We start from the raw sequence: 27707 nt of genomic DNA on the forward strand, positions 1-27707 counted from the left end.
ATTTACAAAAGTGTGAAATGTGACTGTGTCCATTGTGCTGTGTTCCATTACATTGTAAGCCTAGGCTACTGGGTGGGCCGCATCCACTCTGCCCCCTGTAGAGCCGCGCCTGCAGAATGTAGGCTGCAGAAAAGCTCTTGTTTTTAATGTTAATAGACACGAGAAGTTGATTGTTTTTTAATGTTACATGTGAGATGATGTCAGATTTGTTGCAGCAAGAGCATTCCCTTTTATGGTGACGGCAATAGGCCTATGATATATCTGCCATTATTTGCTTTTCCTATGCCCGTCACCCAATACCCAGCCATCACCCATTGACAGATAAGGATTAGTAGATTTTCAGTTGTCTATTAGTATAGTGCTCTTTAAAAATAAGTAGGCCTATCTTTGGTAGAAACACTCCTAACCATGTGGTGGCAGTGTGACTGACTGAACATACAAAACTGTCTGTGCTCTATCTTCTGGATTGAAGTGTTGCATCTGACTGTAAACAAAAGACTGACCGGGTAAGTTGTGCTGTTTGAGAACGTTTTTTTTTTTGCAACAGTTTGACGGCCTTGGAACTTTATAGCTTATGAAAACAGTGTGGACAACAGTTCTCTATGACCAGGCAACGATTTGAGTAAATTGCTGAATTGTTATGTGTTGAACGATTAATAGATAGATCCTACCTGGCAGCACTCGGGCATTACTCATGCAACCTGTTTAGCTCAGTTCACCTCTGATCGCGTATTGCTAGACAAACACACTGTTGCATCCACGTTCACCTACTTAGCAAAGTTGAGCTCAGCCCACAATCAGCCCGTCGTTCTGCAAGCTGGAGCTTCTCGAGCGGAATGCAACGCAACCTTCCAGCAAAGGACATCAGCTCAGCTCAGTTGCTACATTACGTGTGCACGAATAGGATAGCGATTACGTACTCTTTAACATAATATACATAACCCTGACTTTCTCTCAGAGTTTTCAGAGTTGGTCTCCATGACAGTGGTCAAATATGACAAAGTCCTGCTACTAGGAGATTTTAACTTCCATGTTAATAATCCCTCAGATCGTAAAGCCATGGACTTTCTCGATTTAATAACATGTCTCGATTATGTGAAGGACCCCATCCACACCCACGGTAACACACTTGACCTTGTCCTTACAAGAGGGATTGATGTAAACGCTCTATCAGTAGAACCTGTCCCTGTATCGGATCATGCATGCGTCTCCTTTAGGCTACTGTCCCTGTTCACATGGAAGGATCATCGCCCCGATATCCATAACTCTCGCCGCATTGACAATAACGCCAAGCGTTTATTAGCCGAGCGGCTGCCTGACATTATATCCTGTTGTTCAAAGATATCATCTCTTGATGAGTTAGATAATCTAAACACTGCACTGATCCAGGCGATCGATTGCGCTGCTCCCCTGACGTCACGAAAGCGCACTCGCACAAAATCAGTGCCATGATTACAACAAACACTCGTGCGCTGAAAAGGACCTGCAGAAAGTTGGAGCGCAAATGGCCAGTGTCAAGACTTGAAACTGACCGGTCGGCCTGGGCAGCTAGTTTTAAAAAGTATAAAGACTCCCATTTTTGCTACAAGAGCAACATATTTCTCAAACCTGATTAACTCTAACAAAAACAACCCTAGGTTTCTGTTTGATACTGTCAGCAAACTCACAAGATCATATGCCCCCGTCTCTAGCACAGAATTCACTGCTGACGAGTTCATGACCTTTTTTATGTCAAAAATTGATTTGATTAAAAATTGACACTATTACAGATGTCTCAGACACTACAGATATTGATGAATTAGCTCTGCATCCCGACTGTGTTTTCTCTCAGTTTGAATCCGTCTCTTTGGATGCCTTTACAAATATAGTAAAAATATCAAAGCCTACAACCTGTCAGTTGGACCCAATACCATCTGCTTTGTGTAAAAAGTTGCTCCCTGTCCTAAGTAGTGCTTATCACCTCATTATTAATAAGTCACTCACTCTTGGCATTGTTCCAAAGGCCTTTAAGTCAGCAGTAATTAAACCACTGCTCAAAAAGCCAAACATGGACCCAGAAATCCTGCAGAACTACAGACCCGTATCCAACCTGCCCTTCATGTCTAAAGTTCTTGAGAGGGCTGTTGGGGAACAACTCACGGCCCACTTATCTCTATTAGATAGAATTCTCTATTTGAGAAATTTCAGTCTGGATTCCGAGCTGTTCACTCCACAGAGACGGCTTTGACTAGTCACTAATGACTTATTGCTTGCAAGTGATGCTGGCCAAGTGTCTCTCCTGCTTCTTCTTGACCTGAGTGCAGCCTTTGACATGATTGATCATAGTATACTTCTTAGGCGTCTTGAGAATCTCATTGGAATCAAAGGGTCAGTCCTCTCTTGGTTTTATTCTTATCTATCAAACAGAACCCAGTGTGTAACCTTCAACAACACCAACTCTGAACAGTGTGATGTAAAATGTGGTGTACCTCAGGGGTCTGTACTTGGCCCTATGCTTTTTTCCATTTATATGCTACCACTAGGCACCATAATTAGCAAGTTTGGTGTGAACTTTCACTGTTATGCTGATGATACTCAACTGTATGTTCCTGTGCTGCAAAATGACAATTCTAAACAATTGAAATTACAAACATGTCTGATTGAGATTAAGAAATGGATGTGTATGAACTTCCTATTGTTAAATGCTGACAAAACTGAGCTGCTCATAGTGAGACCAACTAGGAGTAATAACCTGCCGGATGATCTGTCTGTAAATATTGACAACTGCATTATCTCTGAGAGCCTAACTGTTAAAAACCTTGGTGTTACATTTGATTCTAACCTTACTTTTCAGCCCCATATCAAAGCGGTCACTCGATCCGCTTTCTACCATCTAGGCAATATTACTAAAATTAGATCCATGTTGTCTCTCCGTGATGCCGAAACATTGAATTATGCGTTTGTGTCGTCAAGACTTGATTATTGCAATGCCTTATTCTCTGGCCTCCCAGCAAGTACAACACGGAGTCTCCAACTTGTCCAGAACACTGCTGCTAGAGTCTTAATGAAAGTGAAGAAATACAGCCACATTACACCAGTCCTAGCTTCTCTTCACTGGCTGCCAATACAAGCCAGATCCGATTTTAAAATCCTTCTTTTAACATACAAAGCCTTGCGTAATCTTGCACCTGTTTACCTGAGCGAGCTCCTTAAGCCCTACACACCATCACGTGCTCTGCGCTCTATGAGTGCTGGCCATCTGATTGTTCCTTCCGTAAAGAAGAAATCAGCTGGACACAGGTCATTTGCGTACCGTGCACCTACCCTCTGGAATAGCCTCCCTTTACATATCAGAGAATCGGGCTCTGTGGACTGTTTTAAATCCAGACTAAAAACCTTTCTTTTTTCCCAACATTTTGGTCAACCACTAGCCCTTTGATCACCCTTGTCTCACGGACTCTGCTGCTTTATTGCTCCAGGGGATGTCCTGTCTTTACTGTCTCTTACAGTTTTTATTGTTGTTTATTGTATGTTTTGTTTTACTTATTTATTCGTTCATGTTTTTAATGCAGTTGTTTTATTCCACTATACAATTTTAATTTTATAATTAGTTTTCTCTTAATTTTTAATTGTCTAAGTGTTTTGAGACCATGGCAATGGTGATATTACACTATAAACATCAATAAATTAAAATTGAAATTGACTCTCGTCTATAAAAAAACCCCATCTTAGCTCACAACAATACAACCTGTCAAATTGCCGTCGACTGAACTAGGCCAGCCGGAGCGAGGTCTACCATCTCCTTAATATTTAAGTGTAGGCCTATACAGTGCGGTAAAATTAGAATGATTTTGGATATTCGGCAGACATTCGACTGAGTTGATTTACTGTTACAACGTTGCTTGTTAATCGTGTGTCGCACACATCTAAGATTCTAGGCTTATAAATCACACAATTAAATCCCATTTACAGAGGTCTCCAGCCCACATTTGGTGAAAAGAAGACCTCATTTGGTATTTTGAAGCCACAATATTTCACTTGTAATAACATGCTAACGCAAAACAGTAGAAGCACGCCGCAAACGTTATACACAACCTATTGCTCTGGACTACCTTTCACAGCAGTTGGTTTTTCAAAATAATAGTCCTTCTTCTCTATTCGCCACTTGTGGCCAAATAATGCACACCATTCGAACCCTCTTCTGCAGCTCTTCATATCACAGCCCATATTTTTTGGAAATTTGGAAGACTTAATTTTGTGTTTGGGTGACACTTGTAACATTTCACTTGTAATAACTTGCTAACGCAAAACAGTAGAAGCACACCGCAAACATTATAAAGAATCTATTGGTATGGACTACCTTTCACAGCAGTTATTTTTTCAAAATAAAAGTCCTACATCTCTATACAAACAATTGACGTAATTTTCCCATGCCAATATTTCAGGGTGTGGCGCAATTGTGGCCAAATAAATTACACTACATTAGCCCTCTTCTGAAGGTCTTCGTATCACAGCCCATATTTTTGGAAATAATTACTTCATTTGGTGTTTGGGGGCCACTTGTAACATTTCACTTGTAATAACACGCTAACGCAAAACAGTACAAGCTCGCCGCAAGCATTATAAACGATCTATTGCCGTAGACTACCTTTCACAGCAGTTGGTTTTTCAAAATAATAGTCCTACTGCTGTATTCAACAATGCACACAATATTCCCATGCCAATATTTCAGGCTGTGGTGCACTTGTGGCCAAATAATTCACACCATTCGAACCCTCTTCTGTAGCTTTTCGTATCACAGCCCATATTTTTTTTAAATAAGACTTAATTTGCTGCTTGGGGGCCACTTGTAACATTTCACTTGTAATAACACGCTAACGCAAAACAGTACAAGCTTGCCGCAAGCGTTATTAACAATCTATTGTCGTAGACTACCTTTCACAGCAGTTGGTTTGTCAAAATAATAGTCCTTCTTCTCTATTCAACAATGCATACAATATTCCCATGCCAATATTTCAGGCTGTGGTGCACTTGTGGCCAAATAATTCACACCATTTGAACCCTGTTCTGCAGCTCTTCGTATTACAGCCCATATTTTTTTGGAAATAAGACTTCATTTTGTGTTTGGGGGCCACTTGAAATATTTCACTTGTAATAACATGCTAACGCAAAGCAGTAGAAACACACTGCAAATGTTATAAAGAAACTATTGCTATAGACTACCTTTCACAGCAGTTGGTTTTTAAAGTAAAAGTCCTATTTCTCTACACAAACATTGACATAATTTTCCAATGCCAATATTTCAGACTGTGGCGCACTTGTTGCTCAATAAATCACTCCATTCTAACCCTCTTTTGGAGCTCTTTGTATAACAGTCCATATTTTTTGGAAATACAACTTCATTTAGTGTTTGGGACCATATGTAATATTTTACTTGTAATAACACGCTAACACAAAAATGTAGAAACACACCACATATGTTATTAAGAACCTATTGTTATGGAATATCTTTCACAGCAGTTGGTTTTTCATAGTAAAAGTCCTACTTCTCTATTCAACAGTTTTCACATGCCAATATTTCAGCGTGTCAAATGTGTCAGGAAATAGGTCACATCATTTTATCGCTCTCATAGAGATCTTGGGACACAACTAACAATGCATGTTTGTAACAGTAAAATCAACTCAGCCGAATGTCTGCTGAATATCCAATCTGAATCTAATTTTACCGCACTGGCCTATGCTCCCCACACACACCGTCTGGAATTTGTTTTTGTTTTTTTGTTAGGCCTACTCAAAGCTCTTTTGCAACAATAACCAAAACTTAATGGATATGTAGTAATCATTTTTGATATCCTTGCTAACATGTCACTGAGATGCCACTACAGTATAGGCCTCCACTAGTGATTTGAAGATGATAGCCTCTTCAGTAACTATATAGACAACGACTTTGATATATCTCAGGTCTCAGGTATTTTTCAATGTTTTTACAGGCTATCTCCCTGATATCTCATGGCCCTCCTTTGGCTTGGCCGACAAGTCGTGAGCACCAGTAACCGGGCCTGGTTCCTATTGAGTCGGCCGCTGTCCTGCAGCAGTGACCTCCAGCAGAGCCGAACCAGCTCCTGGGAGCAGCCTGTCGAGCTGCCTGAGGGTCCGGTGTTCTCGCGCTCATCCATTGGAACGTTTTTTCAGGACAAGCCTCTCCTGAAGAACCCCTTCTTGGAAGATGCCTTACTGCGGACTTACCTGCGGCGACATTTACCTTCACGAGTAGGTCATTTGAACAGCCTGCACAATTACAGGTCTAGCTTGACAACTGAAATATTTTCATTTGTGTTAATGTTTTCTGCACAGTTGTTGTAGCCTACTGATGAACTTGTGACAAATCATAATAGACATGTGAACTAGCAGATCATAATAGACATGTGTTTAGACCAGTGATGAAGGAAATGAGATGTCTTGGTAATGTTAGTCATGTCAGTACAATATAACAACTATTAATTTTGGTGCCGCTTGTATTTCTCAGGACGTGGAGGAGGACTTGACAAGATTTGGGGAGCGCCTGGTGCAGGAGATCGATGCTCTGGGTCTAGAGTGTGAGGAGAACCCTCCGCGTCTTAAGCACTTTGATGCCTGGGGTCGCCGGGTGGACCACATCCTCACCTGTCCAGCCTGGACCCGCATGAAGGAGATCTCCGCCGAGGAGGGCCTGGTCGCCGCCGGCTACGAGAGATGCTATGGAGAGTGGAGGTGAGCGAGGCGGTAGGAAGTATTGTTTGTTTTTAATTTGCTAAGCAGATGGTATGTATGATAGATAGATAGATATATTCTGTCTATGACTGGGGCTTTTCAACAGGCATTATGTAAAATCACGTTAAATGTGACTTCACAGTTACTTTGACTTGACAGTCTATTCTCATAGTGTTGGTAAATCTTATGACTTTTGTTTGCTTGGCACAGGTCAGGTCACTGCCAACCTAATCCGACTTCCTCTTTCATCTTTGTTATTATAGTGCATGACTAAATGACAGCCAGACACAGCTGAGTTATCGTGTTCTTTGTTATTGACATTCCTTGCAGCCGGGTGTACCAGATGGCTAAGATCTTCCTCTACGCTCCCTCAGCTGGTCTGTACACCTGCCCTCTGGCCATGACCGATGGAGCAGCCAAAGTCATCGAGGTCTGAATCTATGGTGCACATCTACAAACATCACAAGTCTCCCGGAAGTTCCTGGAGTCCCCCGCATATTGATAGCGGCTCCCTGACGCCTTTAAATGAGATAAAATCTCCCGGAATCTAGAGTGAGGGATCAAGAGCATGCATGCGAGACCGCGTGTGCATCTGAGTGTAGCGCGCACATGACGGGAAAGAGAGAGAGCGGTGGTGCGTGTGTGCCTGAGTGCATCCAAGACAGAGAGCCTCCTGATTGGCCTGTTTCGCTAAATCAACCAGTTTTCAGTGTAGGCGGGCTTTTATCTCTTTTCTCCTGAACTTAATAAATCAGTTAAGTGTATAGGAACAGGTGCGTCATAGCAGAGTCAGTGCCTCAAAAAAGGAAAATGTAAGACCCATTTCAAAGTGTAGGCTACCCTTGTCTCATAAAAGTAAAAAATAATGATAGGCCTAGTCTTGCACGCTGCACTGTTTGTAACAGTGACTTTAGCATTGCCCATGGCTGGTTATTCAGGCCTATAGCCTACTAGATGGCTAGTTGCCAACATGAAAAGACCAAACTACCAAAATCTACATATTTTCACAATTTCTATCTATAGCCTAGGCCTTCTTTATTTAGTGTACTGAATATACATTATATATTAATCTTAAGTAGGCTAAAGTTTTTTTTTTACCCTCCCTGATACCTCCCTGAAATGACTTTTTGCAGGTTGGGATGTCTGCATCTATGGAGAAAACTTATGTGAAAACTGTGAAAAGCTTCTGTTGTGTTTTGAAAGGATAAAGGGCTTTGCTGCCGTCTAGCTGTCATTGCTGTAATAATGGTTGTAGGACAGAGGCATTGATTGTGCTTGTGTTTGCTATTCATGCATGTTGCATGTTGGTTGTCATTCAGTCATTAGGTGGGGCCTCTTCAGTGGAGGAGGCGTTTCGGAGATTGACTTCTCGTGACCCCAAGCGTTTTTGGACCTCGGGTCAGTGGATGACCGAGCGCAAGGGGGGTTCTGATGTCGGTAGGTGAACATTTTGTCAAGCCTCGATCTGTTAGAGTTTTAGGAATTTTGCTATTCTTACTATTAGGCTACTTATTATTCTTAGCTATATTTACCCATGTTAGAGAGAGACGCACAAGACGGACTGAAAGCCAACGCTACTAGCTTAGTTAATAGCATTCAAAATCACATACTTGGAAAAAAAATCTGAAATGTGTCACTGTGCACTCTTTTAATCTGTTGCCTGTGAGATATCCTGTCTCAGAAATGTTTGTCTATGTACTTCTATTTGTTTGGTCTGTTCTCTAATTTATATCCTTTTATTTTTGCCATGATATAACCATAGCTTCAGATATGATATTAAACTAAAACTACTACTACTACTCAAAAATCTTTGTTTATTTTTGTAAGAATACTGAAAATTAATCTTCACCAACCTTCCATCGCCAGCTAGTGGGACAGAGACCGTGGCCTGGCCACAAGCTGATGGGACTTATAAGCTGCGAGGCTTCAAGTGGTTCACATCTGCCACTGATGCAGATATGACTCTTACACTAGCCCGGATACCCGACAAAGATGGACAAGTTAAACAGGTTTGAGTTGATTATCTTTGATTTACCTCTTTTGGATAAGATATTTGTGGTATACTTGAACTCTATGGGACACACTTCAGGAATAGAACTGTTTTTGCAAAGTTTGGATTTTGAGCAAGACAGACTGAAATCCCTTACCTAACCGTGTGTGACTGATATGTCAGTCAGTACAAAGTTATGTGAATGAATGACAAAAGGGACACCAGCCTACCTCCAGGCCAGCCCAAGCAAGTGTCCATCAAGATGGAGAGCCCGCACGCAAAGCTACAAACTAACTAGCAAAACCAAAAAAGTGCGGCAAACTTTAGTTTAAATATATCCACATGCAAGGGTCCACCACAAACCTGTCATTCCCCATTGCACCAAACAATCGTCTGCCATCAGTTCTTGCTTGTGACTTTGGATAGGCCCATCAGGTAACATAGAAGGAGGCTGGTGCCCCCTTGTGGATGAAGTGTGTGGAAGTGCACGACTAACTACAGTACAAACCGGTCTACTGCAATATAACATAGACCGATCGATCACTGTAGAAAATAACAGATGGAACACGTGCCACATCTATGTCCTCCCGTGTTTTGTGGTTATGCTTTTTTATAGTACCATCTCATAGATGCCATTTCCCCCCCGCCGTCTCTCGCTGCATGTAGGGCAGCGGTGGGCTGTCTCTGTTTTACGCGGAGGTGCGGGACGGACAGGGGAGCCTGAACGGCATCGAAGTCCAGCGGCTGAAAGAGAAGCTGGGCACGCGACAGATGCCCACGGCGGAGCTCCTGCTGCACGGCCTCCCAGCACACCTGGTCAGTGCACACACACAGCACAGGTGGATAGGACCAGATCACCTGGTCAGTGCACACACACAGCATAGGTGGATAGGACCAGCACACCTGGTCAGTGCACACTCACAGCACAGGTGGATAGGACCAGCACACCTGGTCAGTGCACACACACAGCATAGGTGGATAGGACCAGCACACCTGGTCAGTGCACACACACAGAACAGGTGGATAGGACCAGCACACCTGGTCAGTGCACACACACAGCACAGGTGGATAGGACCAGATCACCTGGTCAGTGCACACAGCACAGGTGGATAGGACCAGCACACCTGGTCAGTGCACACACACAGCACAGGTGGATAGTGCACACACACAGCACAGGTGGATAGGACCAGCACACCTGGTCAGTGCACACACACAGCACAGGTGGATAGGACCAGCACACCTGGTCAGTGCACACACACAGCACAGGTGGATAGGACCAGCACACCTGGTCAGTGCACACTCACAGCACAGGTGGATAGGACCAGATCACCTGGTCAGTGCACACACAGCACAGGTGGATAGGACCAGATCACCTGGTCAGTGCACACAGCACAGGTGGATAGGACCAGCACACCTGGTCAGTGCACACACACAGCACAGGTGGATAGGACCAGCACACCTGGTCAGTGCACACACACAGCACAGGTGGATAGGACCAGCACACCTGGTCAGTGCACACACACAGCACAGGTGGATAGGACCAGATCACCTGGGCAGTGCACACAGCACAGGTGGATAGGACCAGATCACTGCAGTATGAGGACCTGTTCATATTCATGTGGAGTTCATATGCATCCTGATATTAGTACCAGTGACATTGTGTCAGCGTTTAGGAATGTTTATACCAACAATATGGTAGAAGGAAATAAAATTGAGGTGCACCTCATACAGCATGTAACTGAAGTGAGAGCAGTGAGTACACCCCTGTGCAATATCACTTAAATGGCAAATGAAACGCATACAATTGCATTACCTCTAAGTTGCATGGTAGGTTAAGGTATTGTAATTGCAGGGTAGGGTATTCTTAATGTAAAATGAAGAAAGAAACTAACAGTGTAGCTTTACACACATAAAAACACAGGCAGAGGTAGGAGGACACAACTAGTCAGCTATTCTTCAGAAAAAAAAACAGTTTTTCAGCTGCTCTTTACTGAAGGCAGGTTGTATTGATTTACCTTTTTCCTTTAAATACCACAAAGGTATTGGATTCAAGTTGGGCAACATATTTGACCAGGTTATCATGGAGCCAGCAAAGGTCATCTCTCCAGCACATTACACGCCTTTACATTCCCCTATCATAACAGTCCCTCCTCCTTGCTTCACTGTTGGGACTATGCATCACTGTAGTCGTGGTAACCAGACATGCTCCATCAGCTCTGAACAGCTCTTCAGGGCAAAACATATGTGATATAATTTTGAATCATTTAACATTTTGTGATATTGCACAGGGGTGTACTCACATCTGGCACATCTGGCACAGGGGTGTATTGCACAATATGCACGTGTGTCTCATGAGAACGACAGGCGCAGAGACGGATGATAAAGAACCTTTGACAGGTGTGCTAAACGATCCTCCAGATGACCACATGGCGTCAAAAGGAATCTGAAGAAGACACCAAAACTAGCTGCCTGTAAAACACAACTCAGGAAGTAGCAGGTGGTTCCTGTTGCATTAATGCAAAATGCTATTTCCCCCTCAAGATTTCAGTGGAAGGAAGAGGGGTGGCTTCCATTGCTAACATGCTAACCCTCACGCGGATCCACAACACTGTATCTGCTGTGGCCTCAATGAGACGGTACGAATTCTGTAACGTTTATTTGTCATGTATTTGCTGACATACGTACATTCATTTTCAAAGCAATCTGACTGACTGGACTTTTTGAAATCTCCTTCAGGGTAATTCAAATGAGCCGAGAGTATGCTACCAAACGGTTTGTTTTTGGAAAGTTCTTGAAGGACCATCCTTTGCATGTGCAAACTATGGCAAGGATGGAGGTGAGTCCCAAGTATCTTCACTTTAAACTTGTTATAAATATTCTATTATTAATATGCCTTTGTCTTGCAATGACATTGTAACTTGTAATTTGTACTTATACAAACCAACTGTTTAATTATTAGTTCTATAAAAACAAGTCCATAATGTGGGTATATTCCGGTGTAAACCCCCCCCCCCTCCGCGTGCGGTTGGTGCAGGTGGAGACGCGCGCGGCGTTCCTGCTCATGATGGAGGTGTGCCGCCTGCTGGGGAGGGAGGAGAGCGCCAAGGCCTCCGACATGGATCTCCATCTGCTCCGGCTGCTCACCACCGTGGCCAAGCTCTACACGGGGAAACAGGCCAGTAACCCCCCACCCACACACACACACACACACACACACACACACACACACACACACACACACACAAACACACAACACTCCTCCGCTCACCCACTGCTGTGGGGACATAGACTCTATTATGCATGTGGTCTTTCACAAATTAATACCATTTATTTATTTATTTACCTTTATTTAACCAGGGAATAGAATGTTTTCTCTTTTTCAAGTGGGCCCAGGCCAAGAGAGCAACACACACCAAAAACAGTGATGCTGTTATATTTACAGATGGTGTGAAAATCCAGACATATAATCACTGTAATACAAAATCATATCATCTATTTTTTTTATCTGGTGTTGCAGTCTAATTATTTTGCTACTCAGATGAGAACAAAAGAGCAATGATGAGAGCAAAAATAAGAAAATTCTTCTGTGTAAAAAAAAGGCTAGTCTCCAATGCAATGCTTTTCATAAGTATTCTGCTCTCAGGCTGTGGCTGTAGTCTCGGAGGGTTTGGAGTGCTTTGGGGGTCAAGGCTACATTGAAGACACAGGATTACCCAGAATGCTAAGGGATGCACAGGTAGAGCTGAAGAACACATCAAATTGCCTAAATTGTTTTTTACATAGACTGACATAATTGACTTGTGACTTGCCTGATTTACATTGGGTTTTGAAACATACTTCTGGTCTCTACTTCAGGTCTTGAGCATTTGGGAGGGGACGACTAACATTCTGGCCCTGGATGTGCTGCGCTGCATCTCCAAAAGCTCGGGGCAGGTTTTGGACTCGTTTTTCGCTGACGTGAAGGTAGGACAAGTAGGACAAGTCTGAACGCTTCAGTCATTGTTGAGTAATTTAAGGTCAGAAGGCCAGGTGTGTTGTCCGAACTTTGGCCATTGTCTTAAAGCAACACCAAAGAACTTTCCCTTTGTCGCATGCACGCTATTTGTTTATCCAGCACCAGCTTTGCAAATAACAATGTCCACAGACAAGGTAGAATATGTTGCATGATTTATGAAAGTACGATGTATTGCGACATCAAACGCAAGTCAAATTTGTAGTTTCTTATGTTTCATTCCATCGAACTACAGATCCGCTACCCGATCTGGCAAACTTACATAGTGCGGTTATAGCCGATAGAGGGCTGCGAAGTGAATGCAGAAGTGCCGTTCACCCTGTCACCCTGTTGTTTTGGAAACATTATTTTAAGGTACACAAAAATCTTTGGTGTTGCTTTAATCTTGCACCATTAGAGTAAGAAATACACGTCTACTGGGTGTATCTAAAACACCATTTCTTTATTGAAAGTGGCTCAAGTATGTGAACTATTATCTCTATTATGTCTAGTGAGTCAGTTATACACTACCGTTCAAAAGTTTGGAGTCACTTAGAAATGTCCTTGTTTATCATCATCATTAATGTTGTAAATGACTGTTGTAAAAAGAAATGGCTGATCTTTAATGCAATATATACATTGTCCATTATCAGCAACCATTCATCCAATGTTCCAAAGGCATATTCTGTTTTACTAATCTGAAATAATTTTAAAAAAGGCTAACTGAGAAAATGTTGGAGAACCCTTTTGCAATTATGTAAGCACATAATGTAATCTGAAAACTGCTGCCCTGATTAAAAAAAGCAATGCAGCTGATCTCAGCTTGTATTCTGTCTGTAATGGAGTGGAATGGAAATTTCTAAGTGACCACAAACTTTTGACCACCAATGTATGTATTATGGGAGGACTGCTGGGACCCCTAGTTGTAAACCTTTTCCCCTCTGTAGATGAAGACCTTAGCTGTAGAAGCTGGTCATACCCTCCAGCCTGCTGTAGGGGCCGTGAACAGCGCCCTCTCCAGGCTGGGGGAGTTCATGCGCTCAGCTGTACGAAGACCGCCCGGCATCATGGAGATGGCAGCTCGAGATCTGGCCTACACCTTGGCACGCGTCTATATGGGTAATGGACATCATTTGCACAAGGCAAAGCTATGTATTTGTCCAACAAAGTAGTGTGTATCTTTATACTAATGTTTCCACAGACAGAATTCCATAATATCACAGTAAATCCTGCTAAATATTTTTTTACAGAGTAATTTCAGCATAAATGTTAGAGGTTGGAGAATAGGATTTCACTGTCTCATAGTCTCCTCTGTACCTCTCTCAGGTGCACTGCTTGTAGACCATGCCAACTGGGATGGAGCATCTCGGGCTGATGTTTATGCTGCCCTGAGGTAAGACCACAGTGCTTCATTAGCAATGCATTTTATCACCTTTATTTCAGAAATGCAAACTGTATTCAGGAAACACAACTTGCTTTATTTATAAGCATTGTTTTGAAACAATTGGCCCAATTGTCCTTGTGTAATTTACAGATGGTGTGAACAGGATCTGTGCCCAGTAGTTACAAAGGATGTCGGAGGCAACTACGACTCCAAGACTGGAGAAATGGACTCAGCCCTGGTCTTTGAGGGCAGCAGCCTGGAAGAATGAGGACATGTTGACTTGCTGAGCTTGGTGATGTGGAGTGAAGTGCTCTTATCTGGGTGGAATTTTCAAACTGCAACTTTGGAATGTGCCTTTTAAAAAAAAACTCAAGAAGTGCCTAAGGAATTCTAGTTGCCATTTCCCCAGTAATGGCTTTTTGTGGCTGAAATTCCCTTAACACTTGTTAAATGTAAAGAAAGTTTTTTTTGTTTTTTTTTCTGTGTAGATGTAGAATTGAGAACTATGATCACACAACTAATGGATTTGGTCATGTATTGTATTGTCATTTTAATGTTTGTTTGTTTGTTTGTTTGTTTTCAAATTGTAAATATTGAATGTAAACCATTGCACTTTATTTTATCATATGAGTAAAGTATGTATTGTTCAAATCTTGATAATAAACTAATCAAGCAAATAAACGTATTTTTAGAATACATATAATATTCTCATTCATTACATTTCATTTAAATATTTGCATATTTTTATTTTATTAATCAAATTAATTAAATACAACTGCGTTTACCCTCTACAGAAATTGCATTGCACTGAATATAAAGGCTTTGTTTAGCTTTAAGAAGTGGGCAGTCAACGTGACGATTTAGGAAATGGCAGAGGTGGTGACGCAGGGAGGGCGCCACTTCCTACCAGAGAACCCCTAACAAGTGCAGAACGGTGCAGAAGGCTACTTGCCATGTAAACAGAACAGTCTCAGGCGAATTCAGTTGAGCACATTACTGTGGGTAACGTTCTCGCAGAAGGTTTTAATTTGCAGCCTTTGTTTTCTCTGTCAAGATGTATTTTACGCATTCCACGTTAGTACACTCTGTTCCACAGTAATATTTGAGTGATGCAATGCTTACTGAAGTCACAGAGTAATGGACAACAGAGAGAAAACGAGTTAAATCATGAAACATCTGATCTTAACGTCGTTTTTAGTGGTTGCCCTGTGTGGTTCACACCATGTTGCCTGTTTGGAGTCGAGTCAATTGGGAGGGACATCGTCGTCGTCTCATGTATGGAACAACGTGAGTTTCATTGGAACGCAACCCTTTGCGGGAATTATGAAGGGGGCCGCCGACGAAGTGAGTAAAAAAGTTCTAAAATATGTGTCTTTATGTTATGTCATATTTGGTTTATTTCTTGGTCTATTTCTTGTTAAGTCGCTCGCAGGAGATATATCAGAAGCTTGCATTTACCTACTTTGTGTGCGATTGCGTAATGTTTTGAAGCTGGTAACCAGATAGCACAGTATGTCCTTGTCACAGGCAAATATTTGCCTCCCCGCAGTGAAACTCAGGTGTCACGATTAAGGTGGGAGGTGGGTTTTCCAAATAACTTAACCTTATATACTTTTCAAAATAACTTCATGAGCAAAAATTATGTTGAATGAGGAAATGTATGCGCTCACTGTAAGATTAAAGCTGTTGTGGTGGTGTAAGGTGATATGGCAACTAAGTTATTTTTGATTCCACAGTAGAACCTTAGGCTGTCTCTTTGTATTGCTCAAGTCTCTTAGACCTCGACTCTTTGTGTTAACAGTGCGATGTTGTTATGAACTTGAGTGCCAATCAGCGCTGTGAGTTTGTCAAAAACACCCCCGACTGTAGCCAAGAGGACGGCTTCATCAACTACCCACGCTTCACTTTCTGCCAGTTTTCTCCCAGACTCCTGCCCCTGGCCATCACGATCTATGTAAGATGTGCAATCTTCTTGTAAACCATGTATGTAGTGGACATGCAAATAATGTTTTTAATCATCAGTAGGCTAATAGTACTGTAGTTTACTAATGGGTAAAGTTCCCATTCATCATTACTATCTGTGCATGTTGGACATTTGTTCAGTCCAGTTTTCAGCCACATAGTGTCCTCAAATGTATCGCAAGGATGAGTGTCATGCATTTTTATTTGAATGACGTTTGATCTTGATCTTGACTATCTATAATAATAAGATTTACACTGTAAACAGTGACTGTATATCTAAATTGTACTGTCTGGTCTTTGGAACGAATCTTAAAAGTATGGACAAATATAGCTTTTTGACCCATTTCCCTCCTCTCCTCTTGTCTCCCCTGCAGGCAGTATGGCTGCTGTTCTTGTTCCTGGCACTTGGACTTGCCGCCTCAAAATTGTTAGTTTTGCAGTTTTCACATGTTCTTTTTCAGTGTTCAGACGTACCATCTTGTGGTGAATAGGCCACATCATGTGACTGCTTCTGTTCACCAGTCCACTGCCCTAAGCATAAGTAGTGTTTCTTTTCTTTCTTAGTGTTTTTTTTTTCTTTGAAAGGGTGAGCTGCAAATCGAAATGGCTTTTCAGACGAGCTCACGTGTTAATGCTACTTGAATGACACAGTAGTCACATGAAGGTTTCAGTCACCTTACTGCTGTAAAGTTTACTGTCCAGTTTGCATGCTGATAACAGCTGAGCATGTGTCCTTTCATTTTATTGTAGATAGATGCAAGAAACCACGCACAAAGCACTTTCTAACACTGTGAAAGTGGATGTGTCTTTGTGTCTGGTATTTCATAAATTGCCACAGGTCAGTTTTTAAGCAGGAAGTTCACTTGGACATTTCCTCTTTCAGTACAAGTGCTTTGAAAACCAATCCTACCCACGTGCAACACAGAGACGGGAGGAAACGTACTGTTACAAAAACCTTAGTTCAAGTTCTGGTATAAGCAACTTTTTTGTTCTTATGAGAAAAAAAAAATGCCATAAAGGGAACATGTGTTTAGCCACAACAACAGTTATGCAACTGCTTTCTCTAAATTAAGCTGAACTAGCAGAAGCAGAAGTTGTCTGAACTGATATATGAGTATGATACTTTATAAATGTGTCACATTTCTTCGTCTCGTCTAGCGTACTGTGAACTTATATTAGGGCAGCAGTTTGCACAGTATCAAATATATTATTGCTTAAAGATAAAGTGTGAGTTTATACGGTTCCTTCTTTCTCTTCCCTACAGCTTCTGCCCAAATCTGTCTGCTATTTCCTCCACGTTAAGGCTGACGCACAACGTTGCTGTATCCTTTTGAGTACAGGAGATGTCCACAAGCCCCCAATGGAACGTGCCCATTAGAGTGAAAAGTGCATATTGTTTAATCGAATGTCAGAACGTTTCAGTTGTTTGACCTCCTTGACCTCTTGCTCAGGGAGTGACCTTTCTGGCGCTGGGGAACGGCGCCCCTGATGTCTTCAGTGCTATGGCTGCTTTCTCGCGACCCCAGACCGCTGGACTGGCCATCGGGGCGCTTTTTGGTGGGTTTGGTCACGGACACTGTTAAGTCTTGTTCAGTCTGCATTCTTATTCAATTTTTCACCAAAGTTATGTACTGGAAATTAACGGAATCTGCTATCTAGACCACACCAGTAGTGAAGAAGATGCAGTAAGACATCTAATTTGATGTGCTTCATGATGGCCAGGATTTGTGTACAGTATGACTTAATATGTGCTACCACTAATTTAATATAGACCCTTTCGATGTTAAAACGGAAGCCTTGTGGGGCCAACTATGATGCTGATAATGGAACTCTCTTGAAAGGGTCTATAGGCTGTACTGACACTACATCCATCGTAACTAGGGGCAGCCGTGGCCTACTGCTTAGCGCTTCGGACTTGTAACCGGAGGGTTGCCGGTTCGAACCCCGACCGGTAGGCCATGGCTGAAGTGCCCTTGAGCAAGGCACCTAACCCCTCACTGCTCCCCGAGCGCCGCTGTTGTTGCAGGCAGCTCACTGTGCCGGGATTAGTGTGTGCTTCACCTCACTGTGTGTTCACTGTGTGCTGAGTGTGAGAGTGGATTGGGATAAATGCAGAGACCAAATTTCCCTCACGGGATCAAAAGAGTATATATACTATACTATACTATACTATACTCTTGTGTTGTAGGTGCTGGGATATTTGTGACCACTGTAGTGGCCGGCAGTGTGGCTTTGGTGAAGCCCTTCACGGTGGCCTCCAGGCCCTTTCTCAGGGACATGGTTTTCTATATGGCAGCTGTCTTCTGGACCTTCACCATTCTCTACAAAGGGCATATAGCCCTGGCAGAGGCACTGGGTGAGTGCGGGGGCACCATAATTTAGCTGATACACTAATGCATGTGTATTCCTATGCATGTGTACAGGTATTCCTACTCTGATATACTAATGCATGTGTATTCCTACTCTGATACACTAATGCATGTGTATTCCTATGCTGTACTAGTAGTTGGATTGAAAGGTCATGCATGTAGTCATGCATAGTCTACCATGGTATCTCATGGTACCAATAAGTGATCGGCAAAGTTATAATTTGCTTCTATTTGTTCTGCCAAACTAACCGAGATATTACATGCCATGAAGACACAGTGGTATTTATTGAGTGATAGAGTGTTTTTTCCATTTGTGATAGGATACATTGGCCTGTATATGGTGTATGTTGCTACTGTCCTGATAAGTGCATACATCTACAATTATCGGAAGCGCTCCATCATTGGGCCCACTCCTGCACATACACCAGGTGAAACTAATTATGCAATCATCCCACAAGCCTTTGATGCAGGCATCCCAATAGCATAATCATACTGAAATAAAATGTATGTACTGAATACAAATGTTGCCATTGTGTTAAGAACTCAAATGCAGTTGTAGAAGATTCATTTTCATGATATGATGATGATAATTATATTTAATGTTGCATGCTGCAGATGATTGTCTTTGATTGTTTTTTTTTTTTTTAAGTGTCTCATTTCTCTTTCTCTCGCAGATTTGCTGACTAGTGATGAATACTCCGAGAGTCTCAACAAGAGCATACAAACCTATGGTAAGCACAGCATGTGCGTATATTGTGTGTGTGTGTGTGCAGTTTGGTCTCTTGTCACCACATAAGCCTTCTCATTATGGCTGGCTGCATATATATGTAGTGTTACACTCATGGGAAGGGAAGGAAGTTGGCAAATACGTTTTACTTGTTTAGAGTGGGCATTCATCTGGGGCATTTCCTTCATGCTGGACATGAGTGTATGTATTTGGGGGTCAGCTAAGGGTCACAACAAGAGAATTGCAGAACTCTGAGGCGTCTTGGAAGTTCAGAGGATTAGCAGTAGGAGATACAGCCATCAGCCAGAGCTCATGTGCTGTGAGGATTTCATATGACAGGAATACGATTCAACAGTTCCAGTTCTGTGTCAGTCCTAAAAAGGCAGAATTTTTACTAGTCATTTTAAAAAGTCTGTAAAAGAGGCGTATTTTTAGGAGTTATGCAATGTCGGTATTTTATTTTTTTAAAAGGAACCAGGTACATTTTAAAATTATGCAAGGCTTTATTTTTACAACATGTTAACCCAGAGTATCTCAATCTTACTCCTGGCAAATACATTTGCCAACTGAATTGCCAACATTGCGATTAACAAACAATTGCATCATTTCATCATCATTTCAACATCTTGTGGTAGTTGGCATTTTCCATATTCTCCAAAATCCTTCCTCCTATAATATTCTGTATATGTGTTGTGTTTGTACTGGGACCACAGATGACGAGTATCAGCCTCTGCTTCCCCACACGCTCACCACTAGCCAGATCTTCCTGGGCTCCGTGAAGCCCGTGGACAGCAGGAAGTGGAGGAGGAAGTCCTGGGGCTGGAGGCTCTTGAAGGTGGTGAAGGTGAGCCTGTACTGGCTCTGTATGCTGGGCCATGTTGCATTAGCTTCAACACCCACTGGGTTTCTACACATTGGAGGGACGTTAGCAACAATGCTAACAGTTAAGGCATTCAGCTTTGTTACGGGAGACTGGCAGGCTCCTGTTCCTCAGGGAATACTGGTTAAAACTAGCTGCATTCCTTTGTGTAATCTTCTGCCTATGGGGCTGTGTTCTCAAATAACAAGACCCTTTGTGACATGTCAGTAGTAATCCAGAATAGCATGTGATACAGGTGGGTCTCAGTTACTTTGTATTCTGGTATGTCACAGAATAATGCCGGCTGAGTCCAACTTGTTTTAGTGGGTATGGCCAGCACAACAATCAATCTTGCTCAGACATTTACTGATAGAAAGAAAAATATTGACTGAAGATAAAACTGCTGAAACATTTCTGGAATGAGAAGTATATTCTTTGAACAAAAATCCATGATGAGTTTTGGTTTGTGGCAAATTACGAATTCAAAAAGCATACCAGACTGCTGTTCTGTATAAAAGGCTGTAGGCAACTCTGCATATAGTCTTTTAAGGGATGCCCTCTTGCCCATGTAAATGGCATTAAAGTAAATGTGACGTGCATGTACATTTCAACAGATTCCTCTGGAGGTGTTGCTGCTCCTAACTGTGCCTGTAGTGGACCCAGATAAAGAGGACCACAACTGGAACAGACCCCTCAACTCCCTCCACATCGTCACTGGGCCTCTAGTGTGCATTCTTACCTTTAATGCAGGACAGTGTAAGTTTGCTCGCATGTTTGTACTGTAGGTCTAGGGGTGTGTGTGTGTTTGTGTTTGTGTGTGTGTGTGTGCGTGTGCGTGCATTCGTATGTGTGCATCAGTGTCATTCATTATGGCGACCCATGCAAGTTTTTTAATGCACAAAACACTATTGAAAATTGGGAGAAATACTCTAGTCTAATCAGAGCGCTAATCTCACCCAACACGTGATCTAGAAACATGGCTGCATTTGCTTTGTAATTTCAAATACCTAAGAAATGCCCAAGAAGATTATTACTACTTAGCAGTTGAATAGTGTACCCACTCGAATGCCATCACTGTGCCCCATTTTAAACTACAACAAGAGGCCAACTGGCCTAATCTATGTGTACTAGACTGCCAGCTTTATCTCGTGACTACCGGTACATTATTCCTAAAACTTGATGGTAATTTTGATACCATAGATTTAATAGAGAGTTTATTCACAACAGTGAAATACTGCAAAGACATAATATTCCTGCTTATCTCTAAATACAGTCACACACAGATATACACAGGGACAGTACAGATATCATACAGTCATTACCTAGAATCATAATTTTAGTTTCTAATGAGAAATGCAGAACATTAAACCACATATTGGAATATTGGACATAATGTTCTATTCCATTTTCTCTCAAACTAAGGCTGTTAAGTATTTCAAGTGAAGGCGTGCATTTTTTCAATAGTTCTGTTGCATGTGAATTTTGTATTCTATATTCTATTCCATATGTCCCCAACAGTTCTCGCTGTGCTCTACATGCCGTTGAACTTGGCAATGAACATTTAGTACACTGCACTCTATTAAAACATCTTCATAATACATTTGACATAATATATATGTTTCCAGATGGCCTGTACCGGATACAGGGCGAGTTCCCTGTCTGGGCCCTGGTGGTGTTGATTGGCGTTTTCTTAGCTGCTATAGTCTTCTGCTCCACCACCAACGAGCAGCCACCACCATACCACTTTGTAAGTATTTGGTAGTTTATTTTTACACAGTTTAAGTGTTGTACTCAAGAACTCAAATATAAACTCTACAGTATATACTACACACATCATTCCATTTATGCGAGAAAGGGTTTTTCTGTATCTGGTCAATAGTGTTTGGGTTTAGAGCCTAGAGCAGAGTAACGTCTGAACTGGCTCTTGGTATCCACGTCTATGGCCCAGAGTTGGGCATGTGTCCAGGATGTAGTCAGCACAATTATTTGACCACTGCAGAAATCTTACTTAGTGGGCAGCCAGCCCTGAGGAAGCTGGATCAGCAGGTCACTCGTTAATCTCCAAAAACGAATGGGCTCAGTGGGCCACACAGTTGGGTATTGGGTATGACTTCTGTTCCAAATCTGTGGGCATGTTGGCGAAACATACTACTTGTAAATACAGTATATGTTGATATTGTTTACAATATATTCATGTATTTCTTCATTGTTCGTTCAATCAAATTGGAACATTGAATATGTGGCGGTGGGTGTGTGGTGGCTGAAGAGCAGGGTATGTGTGCAGTAGCTGAGTTGGGTTCCCAGCTGCCACCACTGTGTCCCTGAGCAAGGCACTTAACCGCTGAGTTGCTCCAGGGAGTGACATCTGTAAGTCGCTTCAGATAAAGCCAAATGATGCAGATAAAAAATGTCTAATTTAGTCACTAAAAAAACTTTCATTTAAAAAAAATATATAAATATACGTATCATATATTTAAAAAAAAGTATTTCATACTTAAAGGAGACATAGAATGGAAACATTATTTTTGCCTTGGTTTTGATGAATTAGTCACTAAAAAAATTATTTAGATGCATCTCTTTGAACACCTGGTTGTGTTTGTATCCATTAGTTTGCCATGTGTTTGTGTATGTGTGCCCTCACCTGGTTGTGTGTAGATTAGTTTGCCATGTGTTTGTGTATGTGTGCCCTCAGCTGTTCTCTCTGCTGGGCTTTGTGGTGAGTGCCCTGTGGATCAACACGGCGGCGTCCGAGGTGGTCAGTGTGCTGCACATGTTGGGCATCGTCTTCAGCCTCAGCAACACCGTGCTGGGGCTCACACTACTGGCATGGGGCAACAGCATTGGAGGTGAGCACACACACACACACACACACACACACACATACATGCACACACACACACACACACTCAAAAGCAGAAACTCTACGTGAAATGTATGTATGCAATAGATTGCAAGATGTGTAACGTTTTTTTCTTAGTACTGCAATAATTTCTTAAATGGATTAAGCAGCCTTGCAGCCTTGCAGCATTGACCTTGACCTTGTAGACCTGTTTCAACTTGTGTTGAGTTTTACCAATGACATATTGAATATAATGTTGTTTTGCTAACTAGCTTTAGCTTGGGTCTCATGGATCACTTTAAGACAGTGGTATCATTTCTCCAATATCGCTCAATATTCGCCTAAAAGTACAAAATTCCTGAAAATGTTTCTTTTAGTACAGCACAACAGATTTTTTGAGCCTTGAGCTACAGATGTGGTTCATTTTTTTTAGTTTGGTTCAGTTATTTCTATCAAGGTTTATTTTTTCAGTGTGTGCTGTGTTTACGGATAATAATACTAAAGGTAATAATATAAAGATAGATAGAATGTGTAGTGGTTTCAATGGATCATCTACTGCCTTTCATAGACATGTAAAAAATGCTTATAAGTGTTTGTTTAAGTTTACACCATTGATAATACAGCAGACTGATCATGTTCTACCTATGAGAGTATAAACCTGACTAGTTCTTACAGTACTCCAGTTCCATAGCAGTCATTATGCTCTTGTGTGCTCCCACAGACTTGTTCTCCGACACCCTGATCGCTCGCCAGGGCTATCCTCGCATGGCCATATCGGCCTGTTTTGGAGGAATCATCTTCAGTATCCTTTCCCTCGAGTCCTGCACAGTGGGAACACAGATCACGTGATCACAAGTTAACTTGTTGTGGTCATAAATCAGCAGGTTTTTTTGGCCCATAAAGGACATGACCATAGTTTCAGTTCAGCTTACACTCCATGACACATTGTAAGAAGTATGTAAGGAGTTTACTGTTAGTCAGGTTGATGGATAGATAGATAGATAGACATATAGATAGATAGATAGATAGATAGATAGATAGATAGATAGACAGATAGATAGATAGATAGATAGATAGATAGATATATACACACACACTTACTTTCTTTCTTTCTTTCTTTCTTTCTTTCTTTCTTTCTTTCTTTATTGATCCCCAGGGGAAATTCAAGGTCTCAGTAGCATACAGACAACACATTCACTAACAGCAGAAAAAGTAATTAAAAGTATATAATATAAAAACACAACTAAGCAATAAGGACAGTAGAAGATAAGAATATACTAAAACTAAGACTGAGGCAGGGACTGAGCCTGTGATTCTCTGTGCATAGTACGGTAAGGTAAGGTGCTCTGTGTGAGTGAGTGTCACGGTGATGTAGGTGAGTGCAATGGTGATAGTGGTCATGGTGATAGTGCAAATGAGTAAGTTCAACAGTGCAAGAATAAAGTCTATATATCTATTATATCTATATATTTAACTATTTAAGAAAAGATATAAGTGTGGCCACAGTTCGGCTGTGGCATGGAGGGAGGGGTTATGCATATGTGCTAATGTGCTAATATAGCACGCAAACAGTGAGGCAGAAAGACAGTGGTAAAAAGTGGCTAGTGGACAACACAAACATGGAGGGGGTGAAGAGGCAGACAGACTATGCAGAGAAGTCTATCTCTCCTCTTCCCTTAAGTGAAACATTGAACGGTTCAATGACCCTGGGGACAAATGACTTCCTCAGTCTGTCTGTTGTGCAAGGCAGTGAGCGAAGTCTCCAGCTGTTCTTATAAATATGGACCTCAGATGATCTCTGTGTTCTTTATGTAGCCAGTCCTTTCATTTACATGATGTGCCCCCATCGAGGCTCATCCTGGTTGTGTGTCTGCTCTTAACTCGGCCTCTTTCAGACATGCTGTTTGGCGTAGGTTTGGGCTGCTTACTGCAGATGTTCGGTGGCCATCATGAAGTAAAGGTACGTCTTCTGCCTTCCCAGTCCACAGGGCTTGAGAGGAGCACTGAAATCTTCAAATAACTTCAGGCCTCTTGTCCTATTTCTGATCTGCATTTTGTTTTATTTCTGTTGTCTATTTCTTCACATAGATACAAACTGAAATAAAACTGTCATAAACAATCTAGGGATTTTGGAGAGCCTTAAATTTTATTTCATTGTCAAGTTTTATTTCAGTATCCTAAGTTTTATTTCAGTGTCAAGTTTTATTTCAGTAAGTTTTATTTCAGTGTAAGTTTATTTTCCTTTTTCAAATTTATGTTAAGTTCTAATTGAATTAGTATATATTATTTGATTGTTGTATTATTATGTCTTATTTGCATTTTCATTTATGTTGATATTGTACAGCACTTTGTAACTTTGTTTTGAAAAGTGCTATATAAATAAAGATTATTATTATTATTATTATTATTATTATTATTATTATTATTATTATTAACTAGACTAAAGTCAACTGAGTCATATATCTCTATATATCGAGTCATATATATCTATACATCGTATCATTAAGCTGTAAATGTTTTTAGAATTCATGTTAATCCATCACATCACACATCACAAGCTCACCGTCTCCCCCCCCAGTTTGAGCAGGAGGGCCTCCTGTGTTGGATCCTGTCCGGTGCGCTGGGCCTCAGTCTGGTCTTGTCCTTCGTGCTGGTTCCACTACAGTGCTTCCATCTGACCCGCGCCTACGGCATCTTCCTCATCGTCTTCTACTGCGTCTTTCTGCTGGTGGCGCTCCTCACCGAGTTCGGGAAGATCCACTTGGGCACTCTGTGACGTCCACGGAGGACTGACCAGGACACTGATGGACCTTATCCATTGGGACGATCACAGAACTGAAGAAGCCAAGGCAACGGACAATCTGCTGGTTGCTAACTGCGCTGCCCATGGGTGGCACTGTCCACGGGTAGCACTGTCCACCGTTACCGTTACTATGGACAAATCCACAAAAGGTGAATGTGTTCCGTTGCATTACACGTTTTATACTTATGATATTGTGAATTTACAGTCCATGGAAGACAAAAATTGGTCTTATTTAATGATTGCACATGAATGTGTGGTGATGTGAACAAAATGCTCTTGGCTGTCCATGGCTAGCCCATGTTTAATGCCAGTAATGCATCTGGAGTGATGTATCGCCTTTTGACAAGAAAAGCGTCATGGGCTATGTCTACTACACGTCCATGTGTGTTTATATGGCAGCCTGAAATGGCTGCTGTACATGTGCACTCTTTGGCTGGGTGTACATGTGAATCATGCACTAGCATTTGTAGTGTGGGAAAATGCATGTCATGTTTTGATCATCTGTGGCATTTTCAAGTTTTTTTCCCCCATCTAAAAAGGTGAGTAGGTTAAAAAAAAGAAGAACACATGCATCACTATTGAACTGGGTGTATTATTGTCCACAAGCACTTTACAATGCAAACCACAATTACTGAAAGAACTTGAGCCTTGCACATCCTTTCCACAAGTAGTGGCCTGGGCAAATATGTGGCTTGTGGACACTGTTTTAAGTGCTGCTTGAACAATGGATGCTTCAGCAGAAAGGCAGGTCTGACCTGCTGGACTAAAGTATTCAAATGATGATTTGTGTCCAACACAGACTAGGGAGGTCCTCTGACAGTACTGCACTCTCTTTGAAGAGTCACTGATATTCAACACTGGAATGTATCATGGTTGGGGAAAATTACCTGTATGTCAAATGTAGTTAAACACAAGGGATATGACATCGGAATTCAACATTTTGGTAGATGGTATCAAAACAGTTGAACACTTAACTTTGTGATTAAAGTAATTTGTACCTTCTCAGGTTTTTCTGAGTCCTTTTTTCCAGTCAGGGTAATTGATGAAAAACAATGAATTGTGGGAGGAGCCTCATTATCTGTAATCATTTTACAGAAAGTGTTTTGATGAATACAATGATTATTTTATTCCATGTATTTAAGAAGTAATACCAGTGTTTTAGATGTCTTCACTTTGGTTAGGAACACATTACTAGCTGGTTTCATAAATGTTATAATGGTGATGCCATTGAAGAGAAGCTGTTTTTGAAAACATCTGATTTTATTAAAAGGAAAATGTTTTTTTCGAATGATCACTACTGTTGCACACACATATTAAGCAGGGCATCATTTTCACAGACATTGTTTTACATTCACCTATATTGTTACATTATGCAATAGAGTCAGTATACATATCCAGTCCAACCAGGTATTATATGTATCTATAACATGTTGGAAAATGTTGTCAAATAAATTACTTATTGTTTCACATCTTTACTAGCATGTACACTATTACATTATCAACATGCAGGCTGTTATGTCAAAAGGCTTTTGTACACCACAATAAGGCTGTAATGATTAAAGCTTTTACAGATGCATCATTTTCACATACATAGCTACTCTGACCCAGTACATCTGAAAAGAGAGCCTACTAGACTAATTGTGCAGTTTATAACCATCATCAGTGTTTTGAGTATGATTAGTAGTACAAACTGCTAAATGAATTCCATTGTAGCCCATCACCTTCAGATTTCGATTTCAAACAAACTGCTACATTTGCAGAAATAGACAAAATACATTAGATCAATTCACAAGTCCAAATGCTTTAAGTTAAACACGATGTCATGCGGAAAATACAGCCAATCTGTAGATTAAAAGGACTATATTTCTTTAAACTCAGTGTAAAATTCTTTGGCTATATATGTTATACCCGGATTAGGACTTCAAAGTTGAATAGACTAGGTCAGCATTACAGTAATCAAGGCTTCATGGAGTGTTGCGCGCGCTGACCAGTCAATTCTAGCCTAGAAATCTAGACGCGCCCCTAGCGGGAGCAAATTACATTTGCTGCCAGGG

The 27707-nt window shown here is 41.5% G+C and overlaps 2 protein-coding genes across 3 annotated transcripts; both read left to right on the forward strand.

Moving 5' to 3' along the window:
* The first annotated feature begins 452 nt into the window (after window positions 1-452).
* On the forward strand, window positions 453-14786 carry LOC143132030 (acyl-CoA dehydrogenase family member 11). Its single transcript, XM_076291455.1, has 15 exons — window positions 453-506; window positions 5970-6249; window positions 6506-6729; window positions 7060-7159; window positions 8049-8166; window positions 8596-8738; window positions 9386-9535; window positions 11261-11355; window positions 11456-11555; window positions 11754-11894; window positions 12363-12455; window positions 12575-12682; window positions 13658-13829; window positions 14037-14103; window positions 14245-14786. Exons 2-15 carry the CDS (start codon window positions 5989-5991, stop codon window positions 14360-14362), a joined length of 1890 nt encoding a protein of 629 aa, XP_076147570.1. The 5' UTR covers window positions 453-506; window positions 5970-5988; the 3' UTR covers window positions 14363-14786.
* Window positions 14787-14989: 203 nt separating this feature from the next.
* On the forward strand, window positions 14990-26941 carry slc8b1 (solute carrier family 8 member B1). Of its 2 annotated transcripts, XM_076291458.1 has the most exons (16): window positions 14995-15092; window positions 15293-15438; window positions 15896-16048; window positions 16431-16483; window positions 17321-17378; window positions 17508-17613; window positions 18245-18412; window positions 18746-18853; window positions 19100-19156; window positions 19866-19996; window positions 20626-20767; window positions 21637-21758; window positions 22704-22857; window positions 23572-23652; window positions 24746-24810; window positions 25429-26941. In XM_076291458.1, the coding sequence occupies exons 2-16, from the start codon at window positions 15418-15420 to the stop codon at window positions 25624-25626; spliced, it is 1617 nt and encodes a 538-aa protein (XP_076147573.1). In that variant the 5' UTR covers window positions 14995-15092; window positions 15293-15417; the 3' UTR covers window positions 25627-26941. The 2 variants fall into 2 exon arrangements, with proteins under 2 accessions (XP_076147572.1, XP_076147573.1); XM_076291457.1 differs by having other exon boundaries at window positions 14990-15438.
* The last annotated feature ends 766 nt before the right edge of the window (window positions 26942-27707 follow it).

This window comes from Alosa pseudoharengus, unplaced genomic scaffold (genome assembly GCF_046254945.1).
Source record: "Alosa pseudoharengus isolate Yale_2024_CS ecotype anadromous, Long Island Sound unplaced genomic scaffold, YU_APseudo_1.1 YU_APseudo_1.1_scf_1, whole genome shotgun sequence".
Classification (NCBI taxonomy): Eukaryota; Metazoa; Chordata; class Actinopteri; order Clupeiformes; family Clupeidae; genus Alosa; species Alosa pseudoharengus.